This window comes from Sturnira hondurensis, unplaced genomic scaffold (genome assembly GCF_014824575.4).
Source record: "Sturnira hondurensis isolate 20B ecotype Veracruz unplaced genomic scaffold, ASM1482457v3 Scaffold0010428, whole genome shotgun sequence".
NCBI lineage: Eukaryota > Metazoa > Chordata > Mammalia > Chiroptera > Phyllostomidae > Sturnira > Sturnira hondurensis.
Window position 1 is genome coordinate 15,138,548 of NW_028083059.1, and position 25,303 is coordinate 15,163,850.

Sequence of the window (25,303 nt, forward strand, 5' to 3'; positions counted from 1 at the left end):
GTATGGTGGTTACCAAAAGGAAGTGGGCAGGGTAGTTAGAAAAGGGTAAAGGGCACCAAACATATCGTGACAGAAGATGATTTGGATTTGGTGGTGGGCACACAGTGCAATACAGAGATAATGCATTAGAGAAATGCACACTTGACACCTATATAATTTTATTAAGCAATTTTATTCCTATAATTTTATTAAGCAATTTATTCCAATTTTATTCCTTTAATAAAAATAAAATAAATAGTCAATAAAAGGCCATTTGTGAGAGACTAAACAATCTGGAATTTCTTGAAAAATGAAAATATTTTTAATGGCTTTTAAGAAGTGAATATTCATGATCAGAGTTTTCTTTAAGTGTATCATTGTAAATTATCTGAAAAAGGAAATTCAATGAATGGACCATACATAGATTTCTGAAGAAGGCGAAAAAGGCCCTACATGAAGTTGAAGTAATATTAAAGGAAAGCACATAATAGATAATAAAAGAGCTGTTGTTTAAGTATATATAATATTTTGGAGTCAGAAAATACACAGTGTTAAGGAAGAGATAGGAAAACCCTATTTATGGTGTTTGGTCTGTATCATAGGAATAACCTTAGTCCTACATGGGAGAAAATAACACGCAAAACCAACCAATCAATCAGACAAACAAACAAGAAATGATAAACCAGAAAAAAACAAATTGAGATACAGCAGAAGGGGAGGATTGATAATTTCACTTTAAAATATGCTGAATACAAATGCTAGAAAAAATAGGAAATACATCTCCATCTAGCAATAACAACATAAGAAACTGAAATCAGGGCAGAGACGGGATTAGAATTTTTTACAGAGAGAATTTGGAGATAAACAAGTGTTTTACTTCAAGGGGGAAAAAAAGCCGATTACCCAATATTTTGAAATACTTTTATTTAGTACATGAGAAAAGAAGGGTAATGAAATCCTAGAGGTCAAAGTAATGTTAAAAAGGGATAATGTTGTAGAAACAAAAATAATCTAAAATTTTATCAACCTAATTATTTATCCTTAAAACTCATCCAATACCTTGAATGAACCCTTAATTCTATGACCCACATCACATCCAATAATTATTTTGTTAGCCCACCTCAGCCATGATCACACACTAAACGTCATCATCATAACGTCAGTATCTCAAAAATCTCAATTTTCCAATGACAACCTCCCATCCATTTGACTTAACTATTCTGTTATACATCATCAAAACCTCCAGTCCTAACTAATGAACCCACCATTTATTTACCTCTATTCTTCAATTTTCTCTAAGTCCTCTCTTTAACCAATCTTACAAGCAATTTTTTTCTTCACCCTATCCTTTATTCTTATCTGGTTAAATTCCAGCCCTAATGAAGACAACTTTTGAGTCTTCCTTAAGTCTTTATCAGAACATTCAGACAAACTTAAGAAAAAATGAGCAGAGATTTTAAACACTGCCCTTAAAGTCGTCACTCATAAATGTACATGAATAGCAAAGAGGAAGGCAATTTTAAAGCCAAAGTAAATATTATTATTACTTATTTGAGTATTCATGTTTATTTTATTTTATTTTATTTTGCTTTTGTTTATGTTTTTCTAATTTTGAAGTATGCTTTGTGTATTGTCATAAACATTTTCAGAACAAATTATTAGATTAATGTATTTCTGCTTTCCCTAACTCTTCAACATAATATTTAAAAATACATATTTATAAAAAATCTAAATTTTAATCCCACCAGTATCATCATTTGTTACATTGATTTTGAGCTAACATTCCAAATATTTAGGAGTGGCACAGTACAGCAAATGAAGGGGGAAAAAAGAAGCTTGGAGAAAAGAGATGAAACAAATTCTTACAACTTCTCTCTTAAATTTGGAATTTTCCATTGCATTTCTAGCCTTTGGCAGTTGTATTGATTTATTTGATAAATACATCCTTGTGTATTTGCATGAGAGAGAAGGAGAGAGGGTGTTCTCTCTCGTACAAAAGGCTAGAGAGGGAGAGAGTTCCTTCGCTTTTATCCATGTTGGTCTCCACTGCCTTCTGCTTTTAGTGGTTTCTGATTGTATTCTTCAATCTCTTGTTTTATCCTCATAATTGATATGGGTTCATCTTTGCTCAACATGAATATAATATTTCCCATACCGGCACAATTCTTTTTAGGAAAGGCAATGATATTTTTTGTTTTCCTTTTTATTTGCAGTTGGAGAATCCCAGTGGTTTCTGTCAAAAGGCTCAATAAATTACTGAAAAGTCAACATCAGTAATTTTTTTTCTGATAAGTACAAAAGTGCTGAATACACTAAAAATGAAGTCAGATTAAAGTAGAAAATTCAAGCCTACTTATTCCTTTAAATTACAAGCTAAAACTCTGAGTTTATCTACTCATGCAAATTCCCCAAATCAACCGTTTTACCAGCATGATGTCAAGTAGAAGCAGTCCCACCACATTAAAGGTTAGATTTAGATGGGACAATAACAGCAATGTCAACTTCCATGAGATTTAAAACCACAACAGCAAATAGTAAATGGACTTCTTCTATCCTCATTAATCTGAGCATATGCTACTGGATTATAAATTTTTAAGCCACTTCTTACCTCTAAATTTGGAAGTTTGTTGTTAAACAGAACATACACTTAGGCAAGAGGTAAGTGCTCTTTAGAAAACTTATAAATAAGGGCATGTTTTTAGAATGCTTGGGAAATCCTGGACCACTTTTCACTGATAAGTAGTGTTCACTGATGCTTATTTTGACATTTTTAAGAAACAAAGCAGTCATACTACAAACCGTATACTTTTAGCCAATTTATGGCACACAAATAAAAGATTATCCCTTGAACATATAAGATTGCCATGATCCTAGAGCAATGACAGATTTTAGTACTGAAGAGAAAATATTCAAGATTATGAAAAACGTTTAAGCTAATCTCTAAGGACTTTGTGCTAAAGCAAAGCAATTACTCATGCCTTATCTATACTTAACATTTTTCCTTTTGTAAGCATAAAATATTAATTTCTGGTTAAAATGAATAAATTTCTACTAAACATTCATATCCACATCTGAGCAAATTACTACTTTAGGCTTAAGATCTTAATGATATTTTAGAAATGATCATTCTTAAGAAAATATATTTCAACTTATTTGAAATTTAGTAGCTTCTGAAAATTTCATTTGACTAAGTTAGACTTTAAAACAGTTTCATGGTTTTAATATTTTATTTTATTATTTTATTTTTTATTCTCACATGAGGATATTTTTTAAATGCTTTTAGAGAGAGAGGAAGGGAGAGAGAGAAACATTAATCAGTTGCCTCTAGTACGTGCCTGCCCCAACCAGGGATGGAACCTGCAACCTAGGTATTTGCCCTGACCCGGAATAGAAATGACACACCTTTTGGTGAAATTCTTAGTTGTATGGGATGATGCTCCAAACAGCAGAGCCCATTGGCCAGGGTAGAGCATTTTCATGTTTTTTTTAAATCAATAATTTATGAGTCTGCCATTTTATCAATCTTATAAAGATTTCAGAATCTGCCACTTTCTCAATCTTTGTACATTATAAGAACAATTTGATTTCATATCAAATGCATCTACAAGGATCTTAATCAATTGGGTGTCTGAAACCCATTCAGTTCAAGGGCACATCATAATGACAAGGTCTTATTGTCCATATAAGGGTTACTTTGCAACCCATTGCTTCCACTATTATAAAGTAGTGCTAATTAACTTTATAAAAGCAAATATTTATGTTAATCCCTCTGCTTCTGCTCTGTAACTTTTTTTCTAATATTGAAACCAATAGTCTTAGAAAAGTAGAACTAAAGTGCACATCATTTATCTCTTAGTTGGGGAATTAAATGTTCCATATAAATAATTGCTGAAGATAATTAAAAGTTAAGACTTAAAAATTTGAAAGTACATTTTGATCATTTTGTCCTCAAAGGATCAAACTTTCCTGCACAAATAAAGAGACCATATTTAGTGGCATTGGACTGTATTTTTGGTGCTAAGATCTCTTAAGTGTGAACATCCATTTTTGTATAGTGACAGCTTTAGAGAAACTGAAGTGAGTAGAACCAACCTAACATGCTTTTTGGATGAATATCCACAAGTCCAGCTTCACCAATGTGGTGTTAAGGCAATGCTTCTCAAACCTTTTGGGTGTGACTTATAGTAAAAAGCATATTTTACAATCTCAAACGCTACACAAATACAAACAGGAAATAAAATTTGCTCTTTCTAATGTACTGCGACATTTTCTTTTCTTTTTCTTCTTTGTATTTTCCTATCTTATTCTCTATGTTATTTTTAGTTCTTTAAAAGGATTTTTAAACTGATCTTCTAATTTGTTAACAAGTCGCAGCCATCAGTTTGAAAGTGCTGCATTTGTGACCCACAGTGAAAGCTCCTATTGCCTCTCGGTCTTTTTGCCCCTATGTTGCCAAGCAATTGTATTTTTAATCCTGCTTCCGTATAATACCTTACAACGCTGATCCCTATTATTTGTATTTTGAGTGTTAGTGTTTAAGTCAATCACAGCTAACCATTTCAGGGACAATTGCCGGTTGTATGTCAAATAGTTGTTGCTTTCTTCTGCTGCTTTAAAATATTTTTGTCTGTCTCTTTATCTCTTTTCCTTGAAGTGTCCCAGATATTTATAGTACTCTGAATTTGTGAAAGTTGGGCTTGAAGGCCATCATCAATCACTGACAGATTCTTCCTATTCTAATAGGAGAGATTTGTAAATGATCATATTTTCTACAATTTGGAGCATTGTTTGCCATTTTTTTCTTCAAACTTTGAAGTCAAGAATTTCTTTATGACTAAAACTCTATATGAAAAAAGTGAATCAATATACACAATATATTTTATTTTTTAAATATTTATTTATTTTTAGAAAGAGAAGAAGGAAAGGAGAAAGAGTGGGAGAGAAACATCAATGTGCAGTTGCCTCTCATGTGTCCCCCACCGGAGACCAGGCCTACAACCTAGGCATGTGCCCTAATTGGGAATTGAACCGGTGACCCCCTGCTTCACAGGCCTGTGCTCAATCCACTGAGATACATCAGCCAGGGCTGTTTTTTTTAAAGATTTTGTTCATTTATTTGTAGAAGGGAAGGGAAAGAAAAAAAGAGGAAGAGAAATATCAACCTGTAGTTTGCCTCTTGCATACCCTCTATTAAGGACCTCACTCACAACCCAGGCATGTGCCCTGACTGGGAATCGAACCAGTGATCCTTTGATTCTCAGGCCTGCACTCAATCTACTGAGCTACACCAGCCATGGCTAAACCATTTAAAAACCATTTAAATGCCATTTAAATATGTAATGTAGGACATATTCTTTAGATTGTTTGAATAAATGGGTCTCTGGGAAAAAGAATTTTCTTGGTTTCAACAATAAATTGAAATAATACCAAGTATCTACAGTGAATCTAATTTAATTTTATATACCATACTTTGTTTTATCCATGTATTTTGCAAAAGTGATAATCAAAGCATTTAACTCAGGCATGGTTTAAACTGCTTCTCAGTAACTTGACCAGATGGATGTTAACTCTAACATTACAACACATAATATGAAAAAAAATACAAAGAGAAAAAAGCTAATATTATTGAATGGCACTTGTTGAGCTATTGGTTACAATTTCTTTAATCAAGGATATAGTATAGTATGTCATATTTTTTTATAAATTTTATTTACTTGTCTTTAGAGGGGAAGGGAAAGAGAGAAGGAGAGAAATATCAATGTATGGTTGCTTCCCATGTGTCCCCTGCTGGGAACTGGCCTGCAATCCAGGCATGTGCCCTGACTGGGAATTGAACCGTGATCATCTGGTTTGCAGGACTGCACTCAATCCACTGAGCTACACCAGCCAGGGCTAGTATATTATATTTTTAATGTTGGATGAGTAGGTTTTTATTTTTGTAATTTTTCTACAATTAAATTTTGATGGCTTTCTTTTTTATATAAACCCACATGCAATGCTTATATATCTTTAGATATAAAGTAAAATGCTCAAATGTAATCTTATAAAATATATATAAATATAAACTACAGAGTTTTTTTTAAGATTTTATTTTTATTTATTTGTAGAGAAAGGGGAACAGAGGAAGAAAGAGAGGAAGAAAAATTACAATGTGTGGTTGCCTCCCACACACCTCCTACTGAGGACCTGGTTCAGAACCCAGGCATGTACCCAAACTGGGAATTGAACCAGCTACCTTTTGCTTCACAGGCCAGCACTCAGTCCACTGAGCCATACCAGCCAGGGCCAGAGCTGTAAACCTACGAGTCCAAAAGTCCATCTTGAAATTCTGATAATGTCTATGACAGCATCATTGCATAATGGCATACTGAGACATTTTTGTTTTAGAGTTTCCTGCTGAAGATTTACATAATCTCTCAAAATAATTAGCTTTTTGTTGCAAGAAAACTGCTTACTTGGGAAAGTTCAAAAAGAACATTTCCTCTATAGATCTAGAATTGTGGTTCTGCACACCTTATGGGACTTTTACAGACATAAGAATGTTTATTTGAAAATGATTGAGTGCTCAACACACCACAGATGCCCAGCCTAAATAATAGCAGTGGAGATTACCCAGAGTCGGCTTCTTGTTTCGAAAGCAAAACCAACTACATTCAGTCTCATTTCTAAGATAAGCACTTGTATGTTTCCAGAGGATCAATGAATGATTAAATCTTGAAGCCATGAGATGGAAGAAAAAGACCATATGGGTCTCAGAAAAGAAGAATACAAAGGAAGAAAAGCACATGGATACATATTTTTATTAATTATATAAACTTCCCAATATTATACCTTTGAAAACATTTTAGAAGAAACTGACTATATGGCCTTTAATTTAATTAATTGACACAACATTTGTATCTCTCCAGATGTCAGATATGAGGAAAGAAAAAACACTCTGGCTATCCTGTAACCTTCATTATCCAAGGACTGCCATTGTGAGAGTATCTCTGATGATAAGGAGACCCTCCTTATATTCATGCAGCCAATTGTTTTGGAAACATTTTAAGCACAATATTTAATAAGAAATGCTACTTTTAAAGAGTGTTTACTTTTAACTTATTGTTTATTCTATTTACCCTCTAAGACTTCCCATTGTACTCCATTGCATTGGCACGGCATCTACGTTAGTATTGCTTTGCAGTGTTAACCTGTGTTCTTCTCAAAGTTATGCAAAATTAAGGATATAATATAACCTGCTTTTTAAAAAATGTATATGACAATAGAATAGTTGTTATATATCTGATCACAAATGTAGGTAGAAACTAGATATGTTTAGAAATTCTTTAAATAACATTTAGATACACTAACATTAAGCTTATATAACTGGTAATATACAACTATTTGATAAATAGGCTTTCTTAGTAGTTTATGAGAATGCTCTCATTCTTGCCAACCTCATCAAGTTATTGTCAAAAATAAATATGATTAGAGAACTGAAAACACAGTAAACAAGGCAACATAAACATTAGTATTGTTAAAATTTTAAAAGGGGGGTGTTATCCCAATTCTATCATTTTTCAGCAGTGTGACTGGAAAAAGTCATAGAACCTAGAAGACTTATCGCCCTCTGATGATACGGCAAAATGGAAAAACATTCTTATATGAGTCTTTGTGAACCTTGTATAACAGGATAGCTGTTTGGTTTAAATAAGACAATAAGCATCAGTGAACTTGAAAATCTTTGTCAAAACATACTGTACATCACAGACCATGGACACTCAACCACTCACGAGACATGACACTCACTCCGTTCTGGTTGTTTAAGGCCTCCCATATCTTCTGCTCTGTCTTCTCTGTCAAAAGTCACTAACTGATTAGTTCCTTCATTCCAGCAGAACTGTCCTAGAGTGTAGCCTTTCCCACATTTGTTGTACCAAAACTTTCTCTACCCCTTCCAATCCTCTCCAGTTGTTCTGAAAAACTTTCTACCTTAACACCATAAGGGTGCTGTTCTGTGGCTCGAAATAGTCCAGTTTCCCATTTCCAGCTCTATTATATTAGAGGGTTCATGCACCTGCCTCTCTTCTAGCAGCTCATAATTTCTATTTATCCTCAACTAAAACATCTATGTTGATCTATCAGTTTTGACATTACTTTAGTCTGGATTTCTTTGCTGTTCAATCATCCTTTTGAAAGTCACAAACCAGCATCCTAGAATGTGTTTATTCTACTTGGAACCTTCAGTTTCAAAGCCATGGAAGAAATCTGAGATAATAACACAATTTTCAGAGTTGTCATAGTAGCGCAATATCAGAATGTGTATGAAATACAAAACTAAGAATTCTGAGTCTAAAACTTGGTTAGATATACTGCTCATAATTCTTGTAAAAATAATAAGTTATCATCATTCATGTGATTATTAATTTTTATGAAATGACACAGAGCAAAAATGTTATATATATTATTATTAATTTTGAAAAATTCTTCACTATATTTTATTTTTCTTAGCTTTATAGAATAAGAATATTGAATGTAGAAGAGTGAACCCTAGTGCAAACTATGGGCTTTGGGGTAATAATGACATGTCCATGAATGATGATGGGCCCATGGGTTCATTTCCTGTGGTTCCCATGGGTACCACTGTTGCTTGGCATGTGAACAGTGTGGGGGCAGGGAAATTAGGGAACTCTGTGATCTCTACTCAGTTTCACTGAACCTGAAATGGCTCTAAAAATGAGGTGCATTCATTTTTTAAAAATTTTGCATGGTTATGTGACTTGTCCAGCACCATTGAGGCCAAATATATTCACAAGACTCATAATTCAAATCTAGTTTTGTATTTTTCTCACCACTTCACCACACAACTATTCATGCCTAAGAGCATGACAGCTTAGGCATTGTATCTGAAGATGAACAAGCTGATTATTAATTAGATAGCATTTGATAGCATAGATGGTAGGTGAGAAACAAATTTTGTAAAATTAACATCTGTTATTCTTTAGGTCAAATGATATACAATTGCTAATATTGTAGAACAATTATTTTTCTTCAAAATTCATATTTTGTCTTCTTTTGGCATTTTACTCTGGCTGATAACTTGCCTTTTTTAACTCCTTGTTTGTCTTGTCATTCCTTCTGGCGGTGACCGGGTTGTATGACAATTAGAAAATAATATGTGATTGGCAAAAAGGGACACAGAGGCTGAGGAAACTGACCTGATATAAAACTTTTCTGCTTTCCTTTGAATCTCATTTTTAATCTCCATAATGCTAATTGAAAATGCATTGGTGTGTTCTTATCAGATCTCTTCCTAAATTCTTGATAACTTCAAAAAATCGATGTGTAATGGCTGCTCTAGGACACCTCACTAGTTGTTATACGGTATGTAATTTGTCTTCCTAAAAATTAAAATCTTTCTTTTTGTACAGTATAGGGATCTAGGCAATTACATATACTAAATTATTGACAAGAACACAAGAAAAAATGTGGTTATCAGAAGGTAAAATAGTAAAAAAATATAAACATTGTGCTAAATACACAGAAAAATTTTAAAATACCTATAATTATTTTCTTTTGTAGAATAATGTCAAATATACATTTAACTGAATATGTCCCATTGCTTTACTAAATAAAGTATATTTAAAGTATTGGATATTTAAAGGATATTTAAAGTATATTTAAAAACATTGGACTTTGGATTAAAATGAATGATAATTCCTTGGCTATAGCATGTGGGGCACAAACCCATACCTTTTAAGTCATCGCTTTAATGTAATATAGCAGTTTGTTATTACTTTTATCATACCCCTCTCTCTACTTCTGTAAACTAAAAAGGCTCCTGTCTGAAAGCTGTCTGGGAACGCGGCCAAAGAAGGAAGAAGGTTGCAAAAACTCTGGGGACTTGAAAGCAAAGTGGTTGGCACTAGTTTGGTCTTCACTTTAAACTAAAATTAAAACAATTGACAGACATGTTCAGTAATCTCTCTTTTAAGGAAAGAATAGAATGCCTCTATAGCAATGTCAAGTGGAACAATTTGGTCCTGGCCCAAGTCATGCAGCTGTTCGGTGGGAAAAGAGTAAAAAGGCTTCAGTCCAAAGCAGGCACATAAGGCAGGATTGTTCATCAAGAGTTACTGGGGCCCTCACATTTAGAACAAAGAAAGCAACACTAACACCCAGGAATGCAAGTTATGAGCATTTTCAGCACAAATTCAGCCACACCATCTTCAGTGATTCATACAAAAGATAGCAGTGTTTTGTGTAGTACAAGTATGCCTGATGACCGTGGGCAAATCACATATTAATCAAACATTTTGAAAGAAATGATAAATATTTGGTTATTGATTAAATACACATATATCCATTAACCACTTCTGATTCCCACCTGCTCATTAAAGGTGGATCAGGTAAATGGAAAGATAAGAGAAAAAGGGTTTTGGGAGCCAGTCAGCTGAGCCAATGTTGCTTGTCAGCGACTTCAAAATAACAAAATGGGGAATCAAGTATAATTGCTCCAAAGTAATGGAGCGGAAATTTGGCAGTGAAATAGGAAACTCGGACCTGTCCATTGGCTATTGTGATATCACATCCTTCATTTTTAGTCCCATACTTTTTAGGCTTTTTTGATCCTGTATTAAAATATGAATGGTCTTTCTATTATTATTATTTTTATTTTATAACTTCTCTTTGGCACAAATTCCTTTCCTTCTTTCTCTTCCATTTTTCCCAATTCATTTTCTGAAGTGAGTGATCCTCCCATTACCTTTGCTTCCTCACCACCTACTATTTCCCTGATTAATTCATTTCAATGTGCCTTCTGTTCTCTCTGTGCTGGTGAGACTGTTTTCTTCATGAGCAGTAAAATTTCCTTTTGGGAAAAACTCAATGATTTCTTTTTAGTCTTCTCTTGCTTTTTGCCTTATCTGCCTCATCTAGCACTGTTGGAGATATAATATAAATTAAAGAGAAGCTAGAAATTAGACTGTCTTTAAAGGAGTTAATGCTACATTTATTGGACATGATAGTTACTTTGAAACTGTAGAAGAGTGGATTTCAAGATAATTAGGAAGGACATAAGAAAACCAATGGTCTAAAGGCAGTAAGGGATGTTAGCTATACCTTTAATGTTAATGGCTTGGCAGTCTACAAGGGAAGCTAATGGTAAAAACGAAGATGGGGATGAGAAGACAATATAGGAAAATAATATTCATTTACTCGTGTACCACACTGGGACCTATACGGTTAAAGAACGAACATAATGACTATACTAATTAGAGGTTTTCTATATGCTGTAAACTCATGTTAGAAACAGTCAGTTTGGTAGGAATTTAGCAAGTTTTGAGAAAGAGAATAAATATAGAAGAAAGTCTGATAAAAAAGCATGAATGGCAAGAGTAAGGTACATATTGAGAGTGGCTAGTTTTTCATCTTCAAGCTTCTGAAGGTTCCAACTACAGAGTTGAACATCATTGTAGGACCCATCTTAGTTTTTCAAGTTATTTTGTTAACATAACTGGCAGTTTATAGTCACAATGGAAATAGTAGAAAATAGCTTAAATAATGTAAACTTTGGGTGGATAAGGTACAAGTACTTGGAAACAAAACTATGCAGGGAAAGTAAAAGCCTTAACCCTTTGCTATGCATGCCTTGATGCCAAATAAGTTCCTTTGTGTCTTCCTATGCTGAACCCTGAGGTTTTACGAGAGAACAGAAATGAATAAACAAAACAGAAGCATAAAGAGAAGGAAGGAAGGGGAACAGAAGGAGTTGGAAAGTAATAAGCAGAAGGAATAGGAGTGAAGGCAGAAAAGAAAGTGGACAGTTTCTGGTGTTAGGTGCACAGAATCAGGAGTAAATAAATTTGCATTTAGGTATATCTAAAGTTGGCTAGATACAGTCTGCTACACTTCTTTTCCTATTTAAAGTACTGAACTTGAGGCCAAAAACACTTGTTAAAATTTTAATACTAACATGCACTAACACATCTTGAGAGCACTTTGCAGTTGAAAAATGTTTTCTATAAGCAATTTAATCTCATCAGATGGTAAGAATTATTAAAGTGAATTGTGCAGGATATCTGCAGAAAGGCTACTAAGAGAAAATGTTTTCAACATTTAAAATGCTTGAATGTTTCTTAAAAGATAAATTAATACATTAATTCACAACTGCTCTTTAAATCTGCATATTTATATCTTTAGGAAATAATTACTGAAAGAAAGCAGTTTTAAAATACCAAAACTATGATAAGGAAATGTAAATATGCTTAGTGTTAAAAGTACAATGTCATGCAATTAAAGAAGTTAAAATTTTAAACTTCTGTCTTAAAACTTTTAGAAAGATTTCTCATAGAATAACATGAAATCTACACTTAACTAACAAATATTTTTTAAAACAATCTTTAATAATTTGACTTGACTTGGTATTTCAGGATTCGTAGGATATATTCCAGGAGTGAAATTGCTGGGTCAAAAGGCAGATCCATTTCTAATTTTTTGAGGATAATCCATACTGCTTTCCATGGTGGCTGCATTTCCAGTTATATACAGAGAAGAATTAAATCTTAGTTCTTTAAAGAAAATTGCAAGTCAGTTGGAAAAAATTTTTTTAATCAAATAATTAATTTATGCTAGAACTAAAGTGTTATTACATTAGAATGTTCAAATGGCTCTCAAATAGTATTTGAATAATCTATATTTGGATGATCCATATCAATTTTTTTTATAAAAAGTAAATTTTCTATGAGTTTGCTGTTTATAAACATGAATGTGAAAAAGTATACCTCTAGAATTGAAGTAATGTTAGGACTAAGGTCTCCTAATAATGAAATGCAATTGAAAATGTTGAGCTTGTGACCCTTTTCATTTACATTCCCTCCAAGCAAATGACATTCACAAATTATATTTTGTGGGAACTGTTACATAAGAGACATAGTTGATTTTCCTTATTAGGAGACTACGTTCTTGTCTAACTTTAAAACTTGGGCATATTTTGAATATGCTTCAATATTTTCAAAATTTTTCATGGAAGAGTAAGTTCAATAATGTCTAACTTTTATCAATCTGATGGCGTAAGCAGGAATAGGGACCGATTAAGCCTATACTCCTTTTCATGTCCAAATATCTTACTGAGAAAAAAAAAAATCACAGCTGGATATGGTCCCAGGAACTTCACTAGATGACAAAGAAAAAGACCAATCTTCCACAGACGCTTAATGAAGACATGGTTCAGGGGGTTTTCTGTGCTAGAGATCATTTTGCCCACCAAGCCAAGACAAAAGCAGTGGTTTTCTGCAGTTAAAGCCTGTAATCAAAGCAGAATAGAAGAAGAAAAAAAACCTTCATTGCTCATTAAATCACTTACAGTGGTTTTCCCTTGGATTCACAAGTCAGAATTAAAGGCTGTCCTTCTTGTGGAAAAGGAGTGGACGGTATAATCTTAACTGATGGTGTATCTAGAAAAAAATAAAAAGGTCATTAAACACATATAAAACTATACATTTAGTAACTGTACATTACACTGTGTGTTCATGCTCTTTTTTATAATTGTGTACATACAAAAGGGATTTCTTAGATTTGGCAAAACAAAAATATGTAATTTTAAGAAGCTACTATCTTGTCCATGGAAAGCTAACAGAACTATCTGAATGTTTGATGAGCACTACTGTTGTATTATTTCTGAAATCTGAATTTAAAAGTGAAATTGCAGAAAACTGGGTTCAGATGAATATCAAGCACTTCATACAATTGTTTCTTCCACTATTTATAGACAGCTATGAATACTATTATTGTGGACTGAATGCATTTTTGTACATTTGAATAACAACACTTTCATTGTTGCAGGGATACCAGAAGCTATAATAAGGTATCCACGCACACACAAAAAAACTGAAGATCAACTACTATCTCACAGAATTATGCAAAATCTTTTTGAAAAATGCAGTAATGCAGTAATTGGTACATGCTGTTTGCTCTAAAGTAGTTAGCAAGACATTTGTAGTAGTTATTTAGAATATTGCTAAAAGTTAACTTTTTGTTTTATACGTTACAACATATTGTTAATTATGTCCATTTAGTAATGAAATCACCCTTAGTGGAAAAAGATCCAAGAATACTTTAAGACATTTATATTTATAACTTTCTGCTATGTAATATTTAATAAACAAAAATATATATTTCATACAGAAATGGAAAATAAGCTAAAGAAAGGGGGCAATGTAAGCCATATCATTTCTTCAGGAGACTTTGCTAAGTCCTGGCATCCTGTATCTCACAGTCAACAGGGAATTGCCTCCTCCTCTCAACTCCATTATAAACAACACAGTTTCTGAGCATTCCTGATAGTCAAAGTTAGTCACATCCTTTCCTTAGTTGTGATGGAAAAATGGAACTATCCTGGGGTTATACACGCTAACTTTGAAGCCAAATTAAATAGATATCAATCAACTGTGCAATTTTTGTTTATTTTTGTTTTTCAAATTTTATTTAGTTATAGAGAGAGAAGGGAATGAGAGAGGGAGAGAAACATCAATATGTGGTTGCCTCTCACATGCCACCCACTGGGGACCCAGCCACAACTCAGGCATGTGCCCTGACTGGGTATTAAACCAGCAACCTTCTGGTTCACAGGTTGGTGCTCAACTCACTGAGTCACATTAGCCAGGGCTAACTTTTAGGTTAGAATGTTATTTCAGAAAGATACTGAGATTTATCACATATGGAAAAATAGACCTTATAGCTATTTATCCCTTTTTAGCTCATTCTTTTCCAATCATTTAAATAAGAAAATACATTTAAGGACTTCCGCCAAGATGGAGGCATAGGTGGAAACATTGTGCCTTCTCCCACAACCAAGTTTGAAGACAACAAAGTTTTAATAAACAAAAACACAGCCAAAACACAGAAAATTAATCTATACGAAGTCTGATCACAATGAACCATTCACCCAGACTGGTAAGAGGGGCGGAGCCAGCAGCAGAGCAGGGTTAGGCAGGAAGGATCCCCCAATCCAAGCATGCAGGAAGCATGGACAGGTCCCAGGTGTGGGGTAGCAACGAGCGGACCCAGTGAGGGTGCAAGGCGGCAGGCTGACCACAGTCACACATTCACGCACAGATAAACCAGTGAAGGAGCGAACAGTGAGACAGACCTCGCAGGCCCCAGCAGCAGGGAGCAGCAGAGGGGACCGCCATTGCCCTTCTCTTACCACGCCCCCACAGACAGTGTCACAACCCAGCAACTGAGTTGCCCCGCCCTGCTGAACACCTAGGGTTCCACTACTCATATGTAACACGCACAAACAGTCCAAAACATGGCTCAAGGAGAACTCAAAGCCCCAGAGCCGATAACTCTAAGCGACCAAGAAATAGCCAACCTCTCAGATGCACAGTTCAAAATACTGGTGACCAGGATGCTCACAGAACCGGTTGGTTTTAGTCACAAATTAGAGGACAAACGAAGGCTAAACTAATTGAAATGAAGGGAAATGCACAGGAAACCAATAGTGATGGAAAGGAAACCAATAGTGATGGAAAGGAAACCAATAGTGATGGAAAGGAAACTGGGACTCAGATCAAGGGAGTGGACCAGAAGGAAGAAAGAAAAAAACAAACAGAAAAGAAGGGAGAAACAAGAATTCAAAAAAATGAGGAGAGGCTTAGGAACCTCCAGGACATCTTTAAATGTTCCAACATCCGAATTATAGGGGTACCAGAAGGGGAAAAGGAACAGCCACAAGTGGAACACTTATTTGAACAAATAATAAAGGAGAACTTCTCCAGTCTGGCAAAGGAAATAGACTTCCAGGAAATCCAGGAAGCTCAGAGAGTCTCAAAGAAGTTGGACCCAAGAAGGAACACATCAAGGCACATCATCATTACATTAGCCAAGATTAAAATGAAGGAGAGAATCCTAGAAGCAGCAAGAGATAAGGGGACAGTCGCCTACAAAGGAGTGCCCATCAGACTGTCAGCAGATTTCTCAAGAGACACATTACAGGCAAGAAGGGGCTGGAAAGAAGTATTTCAAGTCATGAAATCCAAAGACCTACAACCAAGATTGCTCTAGCCAGAAAAGCTTTCATTTAGAATGGAAGGACAAAAAAAGAGCATCTCAGATAAGGTCAAATTTAAGGAGTTTATCATTACCAAGCCCTTATTATATGAAATGCTAAAGGGACTTACATAAGAAAAAGAAGATGAAAAATATGAACAGTGAAAGGACAGCAAACTCACAGTTATTAACAACCACACCTAAAACAAAAGCAAACCAAGAGAACGGTTAGATCAGGAGCGGAACCATAGAAATGAAGATCACATGGAGGGTTAGCAACAGGGGAGTGGGAGGAGGAGAAAGGGGGAGAAGGTATAGAAGATAAGTAGCATAAACAATAAGTAGAAAATAGATAGGGGGGAGGGCAAGAATAGTAGGGGAAATATAGAATGTAAAGAACTTGAGACACGTGGTCATAAACTAAAGGAGGGGAATGGTGGGGGAGGGTGTGTGCAGGGTGGAAGGGAATGAAGGGGGGAATAGAACAACTGTAATGGCATAATCAATAAAACATATTAAAAAAAGAAAATACATTTAAGATAATCAACAATCTTATCCAAATTACAAACAGGCATTCCATATACATCATAGAAAATAATTGCAGTGTAAAATTACCCAGGAAGAAAAAAATGAATTTGAAGAAATATAATATATCCTCATCATATTTTAATTAGTAGAAAAATAATAAATAAATACACCACTATTTTTTATTATTATCACAGTTAATGACTAGACTTACCATATAATTTTGTCTTCAAAGCAGAACAATTTTTAAGGTACAGAGAAAATATTAACAATTATGCACAGAAACAGCTGGGAGCAAAAACAATTCTGGGCAAACTGAGGTCTATGATTTTTTGAAATTTGAGTATGTATACATAAAACAAAATTTAATTTTCTTCTGACAATGTAAAAGAAAGCTTTATTTCCAGGAAAGATTATAGAAGAATAAAGATCACAAAAGTATGATTTAGGGAAAGAAAATCATGTTAATTTGGGTGCCTGTTATGAGTAATTTTATGTGTCGACTTGAATGTATCATGAGACACCTAGATATGCAGCCAAACATTATTACAACTATTTCTGTAAGAGCATTTTGGAGGAGATGAATGCTTATTAATATTTTATTTTTAATTACCGTTTATTTTTAATACTATTTTGTATTAGTTTTAAGTTTACAGCATCATGGTTAGACAGTAATACTTAACAAATTGCTCTCCCCAATATTTCCAGTACCCACTTGCCACCATACATAGTTATTGCAATGTTGTTGACTCTGTTTCCTGTGCTATACTTTACATCCCTGTGATTATTTTGTAACTGCCTATTTGTACATCTTAATCTGGAGAAGATTAATATTTAAATTGGTAGATTTAAAACACTGCTCAAAATAAAGTGGGCAGCTCTTGTATAATCCATTGAAGTTTTGATAAGAACAAAAAAGCTGACCCTTGCCCAACTCTTTCTATAAATTAAAACATTTACTTTTTTCGAGTCTTTAGACTTGAACTGAACATCCTGGGTCTTGAGCCTGCTGGACCTCAGACTGAAATGACATCAGTTCTTGTTCTTACGTTTTGGACTCAGAATGAAACTAAATAATTGGTTCTTCTTATCTCTTCCATGCTGACTCAGATTGAAGATTCAGAGACTTGCCAGACTGTATAATTGTGTGAGCCAATTGTTTAGTGTGTGTATGTGTGTGTCCATTCTCGCTATTAGTTCTGTTTCTCTGGAGAACACCAACTAATACAGACCTCTAACAGACAAAACTTGGAACATGTTTTTTTTTTTTTTACGAGGGGTGAGCTCAGAAAGCACTGAGAGATGAGGGAGAAAGGGAAGGAAGAAAATAAAAACGGTGTTATCGAGCAGATTACACCAGAGACAATGGGTTAAATTCTGCTGTGAACTCAGAAAAAAATGTAGGGCATGCCTCAGTTATGTTCTTTGATGGGCAGGGCACAGGAATATTTAGGAAATACAGGTCTGCCCAGAAGATACCCAGCCATACAATATGAAGGATAGTGACATGTATGGAGGAAGATACAAGATATGATAAGCATTGTATATAGGACAACTATGCCTCAAGTCCCCCTCAAAGTAGGCACCTTGGGACCTCACACAGTTCTCCCAATCACCATCAGCTGCTCCATTGTATTTTCCGAATCTCACTGACAGTTTGAAATCTCTTCTCTTTCAAAGGTAATTTCAGTTTTGAGAAAAGTCAAAAGTTGCAGGATACCAAATCTTGGCTATAGGGGGACTGAATCACCTGGGTGATTTGATGTTTTGCCAAAAAACTGCATGGGACGTGAACCATGAGCAGGTGTTTTGTCATGATGAAACTGCCAATCATCAGTGCCCTTAGCTATGGCTTTCTGAATCATCCAAATAGTTTCCATGGAGGAATGGATAATTTGATGCACATTCATTGTTGTACTCACTCAGTCATTTTGAGTGTGACAGCCACACTGTGCACATACTCACTCTGCAGCATCTACTGTCCCTACTGACTAGTACAGTGAAGTCATCATTGTTCACACATGAACGATGTGCATTCCAGTCCACTCTCCTTGGCTGCCAGGTTACATGGTGTAATGCAAATCACTCTCATTATATTAACAATGGCTGAACCTTTTCCAGACCTTGTTTTTAACAATTCTCATTAGTTCTCAGTGAGAATTACTCTGGAGCGAGGAGGGAATGTTATCCTGCTGGCACTCCTGGTCTATTCAATGCAAAGGAGTGGTGTGTGTCAAAGGGGTATGGATAGAAAAGTATCTGGAAATATACAGTGGCAGGTAGCTATTTGAAGAGAGGAAACAGAACATGGTCTGATTGCTCTTAGCACTGCATTTTTCAGTTTAAATAGTTTATAAGATAGGTAACAACTTGTGTAACAAATAGTTCCCTGAGGCACGGTTCAATGTGCTCTTCATATTCAAAATACAGAATTCAGTTATAATTACATGCCAAAGCAGATAATATGCTTAACATGTATTTCTACCAAACATTCACGAAGACCACCAAATAACCACTAAGTTACCAAAATCACGGGATATAACACAATACTCTTATTTCACATCAGAATGTTGATATGAAATAAAATATTGATTAGATTAAAATATTCCTAAGAATTATCCTAAGTTATGTAATGTCTCTTTTCTCCATCACCCCCACATTTCTGACTCAATCCTTACATCTCTAGTTACTTTTCCCAGATTTGGTTCAGTTATCTTCTTATATTTAGTCTTTAGCTACTGAGATCACCAAGAGCGTGATTCACAATCTGTTCTCACATACTTTTCTCTAGGTCCCTTCAGTGATATGCACCTTTTCAGTTTCTATCCCCTCACCAATCACTCTCAGATTTACATCCCACGGCAGTTCTGTCCCACGAGCTATACTTACGTGTATGCAGTACCTATCTGACATACCCACTAGAATGTCTAAAAGATATGGTACATTGAGTCCAAAATGAACTCAGTCCCTGACCTTCCTTCCTTCCTCAGTATGTTCTTCTTCCAGCAATCTCTGTTCTACACAACACCACCAGTCTCCATCCACCATATATATGAGACACCTCTTGTTCTTTAACCTTTTCTAAATCAATCAACTAATCACATCTGGTTGATCTACCTCCTAAATAATTTTCAAATCTCATTTCTCTTTTTATAGTTCCACAATCACTTCTTTTATCTGCTTTACCATAATAGTGATCTCCCTTGTACCAATTTTCCACCCCTTTCACGCTTCTGTAACTAAAGAAAATTGTCTGCAGAAAACATAAATGCAATCACATCATTTTTCTGGTTAAAATCTTGCATGGTTAATCTTTGCTTTTAGGACTCCAAGAAAAATCATTAGACAGCCTTGCTAAAAACAACCATTGATTACTCAAAACTTTGGTCACATACCTCTGCCACAGGTCCTGCTTTCACCTTGTGTAATTTTTAAAAAGTCACTGTTCTATGCTCAGTGTCTGTCGGTGCTTTGTGCAAACTCCATGCTTAATAAACAAGTTATTAAATAAATGGCACACAAATCTTATATACCTTATTATCAGTTTGATACTTTAATTATGAAATACTAGAAAAATAATTGAAATTTGTTGGTGCCTGATGTATGTAAAATTAACCTTAAATATTCATATTAAAAACCTTGGGCTGACTTTTACTCTAAGCTTATATTTATTTATTTTTTAAATACCACTACATTGACCTTTATTTATTCTCTTAATTTTTTTTACTGTTGTTCAAGTACAGTTGTCTCCATTTCCCCACAACCACTTCCCCACCCACCCACCTGCACCTCCCACCCTCGAAATCCATGTATTCTTTACATGTTCCTTGATGACCCTTCCCCTTTAGGTCAATTAAATAGCAATTACTGACTTTCTTCCTTGCACACATTTTCTGCATTAGACACCATTAGGTAACAACTTTTCAAGATTAAGAAATGGAAAATTGTTTTTTAATTCAAATACTACATACTGATTTACTCATCTGTTTTTGACAGGGAAAGAGCTCAATTTATGGAGGAATTTATTTAAATAATTCACCCACAGTTCTATTTCCATGATATGTGAGCATTCCTTTTTAAACATGGCATGTTAAAAACATCCTCAAAATTATATTTTTAATCTCATCAAATACTACAGTGACAAGATTATTACCCCAAATTTGATTCCATCTCAAGTATATATATATTTTTAGTAACAGGAAATAATTTGGTCTATAACAGGTTTTTACTTAACACTACAGGTCTGTCATTATTATTCCCATTTTAATTTCATGTTAGTGTATCTATAAGGGAGTTGATCAAGCTCTCCCATAGGATAAAATTAAGGTAGAGTTAATTTAGTGAAATATGAATGACATTCTAAAAATAATACCTTTAAATTGGTATAGAACTTCTATACTTGGGTGTCTCAGATAAAAAAAAAGACAAACAAAAATTGTAGTCACATAAAAAAGGTTAATTTTAACTTTATAATTTCCAGAATTTCACCAAAATATTTATTATTTTAATAATTTAATCTTTATATAAATATTTTGTGTATTATTCATTTTTATATGTAAAAATAACTGGAGAATCAGAAATGGCACAATGCACAAGAGATAATAAGATAACTTTATAAAATAATCTTAAATTTCTACATATATTATGCTATTAATCTTTTTACTAATGAAGATATGAGACTGAATGAGAATGTAAATAATGCAAAACTAAACCTTTTATTATATGTATATATTATTGCCAAGTTATTTATTAAACATACAAAAAGTAGTTTTTCCTGTGTATATTTAAGTTATTTGTAAATTTTATTTGGCTGTAGTTCCTCATTTCAAATACAGTTAAACTTCAGTTTCCAAATGTCTCCTGTCTTGAACAAGGAGGTTCTCATGTTGTTCAAGGTTCTCCAAGTTGTTCATGGGAAATATGTCTTGATTGTCCAACAAAACTCCGGTTCTCGACCTGACAGACCTCTCATGCTGACACCTGTTTGAGCAGTCACACATCTCTCAGGCACCTCTCAGTTTTTGAACAAATTTCTTTCCAAAGAGGTGTCCAGAACAAATTGAGTTTGAGAACCCAGGTTCCACTGTATACTTCAAAGTATTGAAAATATTTTTTGAAAATTTTACTTAAATAATGATTCTGCACTTGCTTTGGAAATATTCCATCTATTTTTCAGTCCAGATACAGTAAGAGTTGCATTTCATCCTACTCTACCTCAACACAAAACAGTATTACAGTTTTATATATCTTATTTCAATTTAGTACATTAATTCTCAATTAAGTTACCAATGTAAGAGTATTCTATTATAACACTTAATGATAGCAAAAAAAGGGGAGGTTTGTAAGAATGCATTATTATTATCACTGTAATTATTTACACTTGCTTTATCTTGTATGTTAAACTTAGATTTGTTTTGGTAAACTAACAATTACCATGTCTGTTTTAAAATATCTTCAGATAAGTCAACTCTACAACATCATTTTTATTAAAAATAAATATATGTATGTAATGTGTACTGTATAATATGCAATGCTTATATTTTACTTATGAATACATATTTAAGTGACAGGAAACAGTATATAAGTAGGTTTAAATTATTTCATAATACAGGATTTATACTGTTATTAGTAAACACTATGCTTAGCAAAAAAAAAAAAAACTCAACAAACATATTTTTTATTTAAATGGCTGCTTTATCTACCACATTTGAGCATTCAAGATTCAGGATCTTAATCTATTAAATTATGTGTCTCCAGAACCTAATAAAATGCCTTCCATAATAAGAGTTTCTTAAATTTGGGGAGAATAAATGAATGAGCTACCTTCTCCTTCTCTTAGAATGAAGTAAATGAGGAAGTTTTGCAAAAGCACATAAAATAAGGATATATGCATTTATCTACAATAATATTTTAGTACTTCTTTAGAATTCATCTTTAATAAAAACATGAAAACACACTTTTTTTCAAGTATTATTTTTACTTATCTGAAAAATTTAGAAAGAAACCGCCCTGGCTGGTGTGGATCAATGGATTGAGCACCAGCCTGTGAACCAAAAGGTTGCTAGTTTGATTCCCAATCAGGGCACATGCCTGGGTTGCAGGCCAGGTCTCCAGTAGGGGGTGCATGAGAAGCAACCACACATTAATGTTTTTCTCCCTCCTTTCCCTTCTTTCTAAGAATAAATAGTCTTTTAAAAAAGAAATGAAACAAAATTACTATCAAAAGGTATATTAATAGACAAATATTATTCTTATTCAAAATTTTAAAAGCTTTAATAACATAGGAAATAAGGTCATCTTTTGTTCTATTCAGGATTTGAATCGAAGTACAGATATCTAGTAGGATGGATTTTCTATACCCTTAACAATGATTTCAGAGAAGAGAAAAGATCTGTGATGAAGCTACTATTAAAGCATCTGATAGACAATCTTGAAAGCACAAGCTATTGTAGCATTTAATGTCAGTGGTTTAACAACAACATCATTTGTTTATCCATCACTAGGGGTTTTGCAGGTTAATAAAAAAGTTAAAATTCAAATGTTTTACCAAACAAAAAGCCCTTGCCCCTTCTATAATAATAAAAAATGTAACAGAAANGGATTTGAATCGAAGTACAGATATCTAGTAGGATGGATTTTCTATACCCTTAACAATGATTTCAGAGAAGAGAAAAGATCTGTGATGAAGCTACTATTAAAGCATCTGATAGACAATCTTGAAAGCACAAACTATTGTAGCATTTAGTGTCAGTGGTTCAACAACAACATCATTTGTTTATCCATCACTAGGGGTTTTGCAGGTTAATAAAAGAAGTTAAAATTCAAATGTTTTACCAAACAAAAAGCCCTTGCCCCTTCTATAATAATAAAAAATGTAACAGAAATTTAATGTTATAAACATTGATATAGTTCCTAAAACACGTAGGCACAGCATTACTACTCATCTATATCTGTTGTTTTACTAGAATTGTAGCACTGTAAGGTGGTAACATTATATATTCTAACATTCACACTGCAACAACTGAAGTTCAGGTGTTTTCATAAATGAGATATGACCCACTGCTTCCTATATGCTTAGGAACTAGCTCCTCAGAGCAAAAATAGTCTCAATATTATTCACTGGTTTATCCCGAATCTTAGAATAACTCCTGGACCTGAATTAAATATTTCTTAAATAAATGCATGAGTAATAATTTTTGTAATTTTTCCAACTACTCATCAGGAACACTTGTGCATTATAAAATTAAAACTGTCACAGCTATCTTCTAAGAATAGTAAACATTGGTCAAGTACTTGGTAAATGATAGAAAATACTGTGAATGCTCTATATGCATTGGCTCATTGAATGCATTAGACAGCATACAGGGAAGGTCTGTCATTGACCCCTTACAGAGACCATGAAACCAAGACCTAGAGAAGTGGCTTATCCCGGTTATACAATCATAAATCATCCTAGGGAGTTGCCCCTTCTCTCTCCCTTCTTAATTACCTGCAATATGTTGGTGTTTCTTTTTCTTTCTTGGACTTCCCTAAGGATTGGTGCTTTGTGTTGTATGTTCTGTGTCCTCTATTGTATTTCAAAATCAATTCTTTTTTCATCTGGATGTACTGGCACCTGGCCCAAGATTTGTGTTAGGCTCTATATGATCTGGACCTTGTACAACCTACTTGGCAATGTAACTGAATTTGTTACAATTGACTTCTATGCATGCCTTGTCTAGGTATCTATCTGTATGTTTTTTCTTTTATTCTTTTTAAACTCTATCACATTCATCTTCCTCTAACATCTTTTTTCTTCTTTGACCAATAAATATATTATTTTGGGTGAAGGTGGCTGAAAGATGCAAACTTCCACTTATAAGACTAAGTTCTGGGGATGTAATGTACAGCATGACAACTATAATTAATTATACCATATTGTATATTTAGAAGTTACTGAGAATAGGTCTTAGAAGTTCTCATCACTTTAAAAAAATAATTGTAACTGTGTGAAGGTAATGGGTTTTGTGGAAAGTATGGTAATCATTTTGCAATATACACACCTCTCAAAGCATTATGCTATATACCTCAATTAATGCAAATGGGGCCCCTCAAAAGTGGAATTATCTTCTGGAGGGCAGGCGCCTTATAGTACAGGCTCCCCCGCTACATGAGAGTTCTAGGAACCCATCTGTATCCGTGTACCAGGTGCTGAGAGGATACTTTCAGCTTCAGTGAAATTTTTGAAGACTCTTTCAATACAGTTGCCCATCTCACGAGGGGTGATTTATAAGCACACGCACTGGCCCACACCATGCCAACTGTTCAGCAGTTTTTGACCAAAAATGGCATAATACCCATGCCCCACCCTCCCTACTCACCTGATCTTGCCCCAAGCAACTTTTCTTTTTGTTTCCCTGAGTGAAAAATGTCCTCAGGGAAATGTTTTGCTGATGTGGAAGAAGTAAAACAAACAAACAAAATGACAAAAGCACAAGTTCAAAAATTATTTTGAGCAGCAGAAAAAACATCTGGATAGGTGTATTGTATCAAAGGACACTATTTTGAAGATGACTGAAGTTTCATGGAAGAATAAATACACAATTTTTTGTAAATAAATTATGTTTTTTTTTGTTTCTCGTACTATGTTGGTTATAACACTAAAACTGAAAAATATTTTAAAAGTAAAATATAATTCCTTATCTTATTCATTACAATATACCCTTATCTACATATACCACTAATAAATAAATAATAACCATGAATAAAACAAATTATCCCTACAGCAAAT

General features: G+C 34.1%; 1 protein-coding gene across 2 annotated transcripts in view; it reads right to left on the reverse strand.

Annotated features, from left to right (window-relative positions):
• CADM2 (cell adhesion molecule 2) overlaps positions 1-25,303 on the reverse strand; it is a 1,088,167-nt gene that overhangs the window by 108,633 nt on the left and 954,231 nt on the right. For both annotated transcript variants that reach the window (XM_037059021.1, XM_037059022.1), the window contains exon 6: positions 13,322-13,412. In XM_037059021.1, the coding sequence (XP_036914916.1) occupies positions 13,322-13,412 (91 nt within the window). The remainder of the gene's footprint in view (positions 1-13,321; positions 13,413-25,303) is intronic.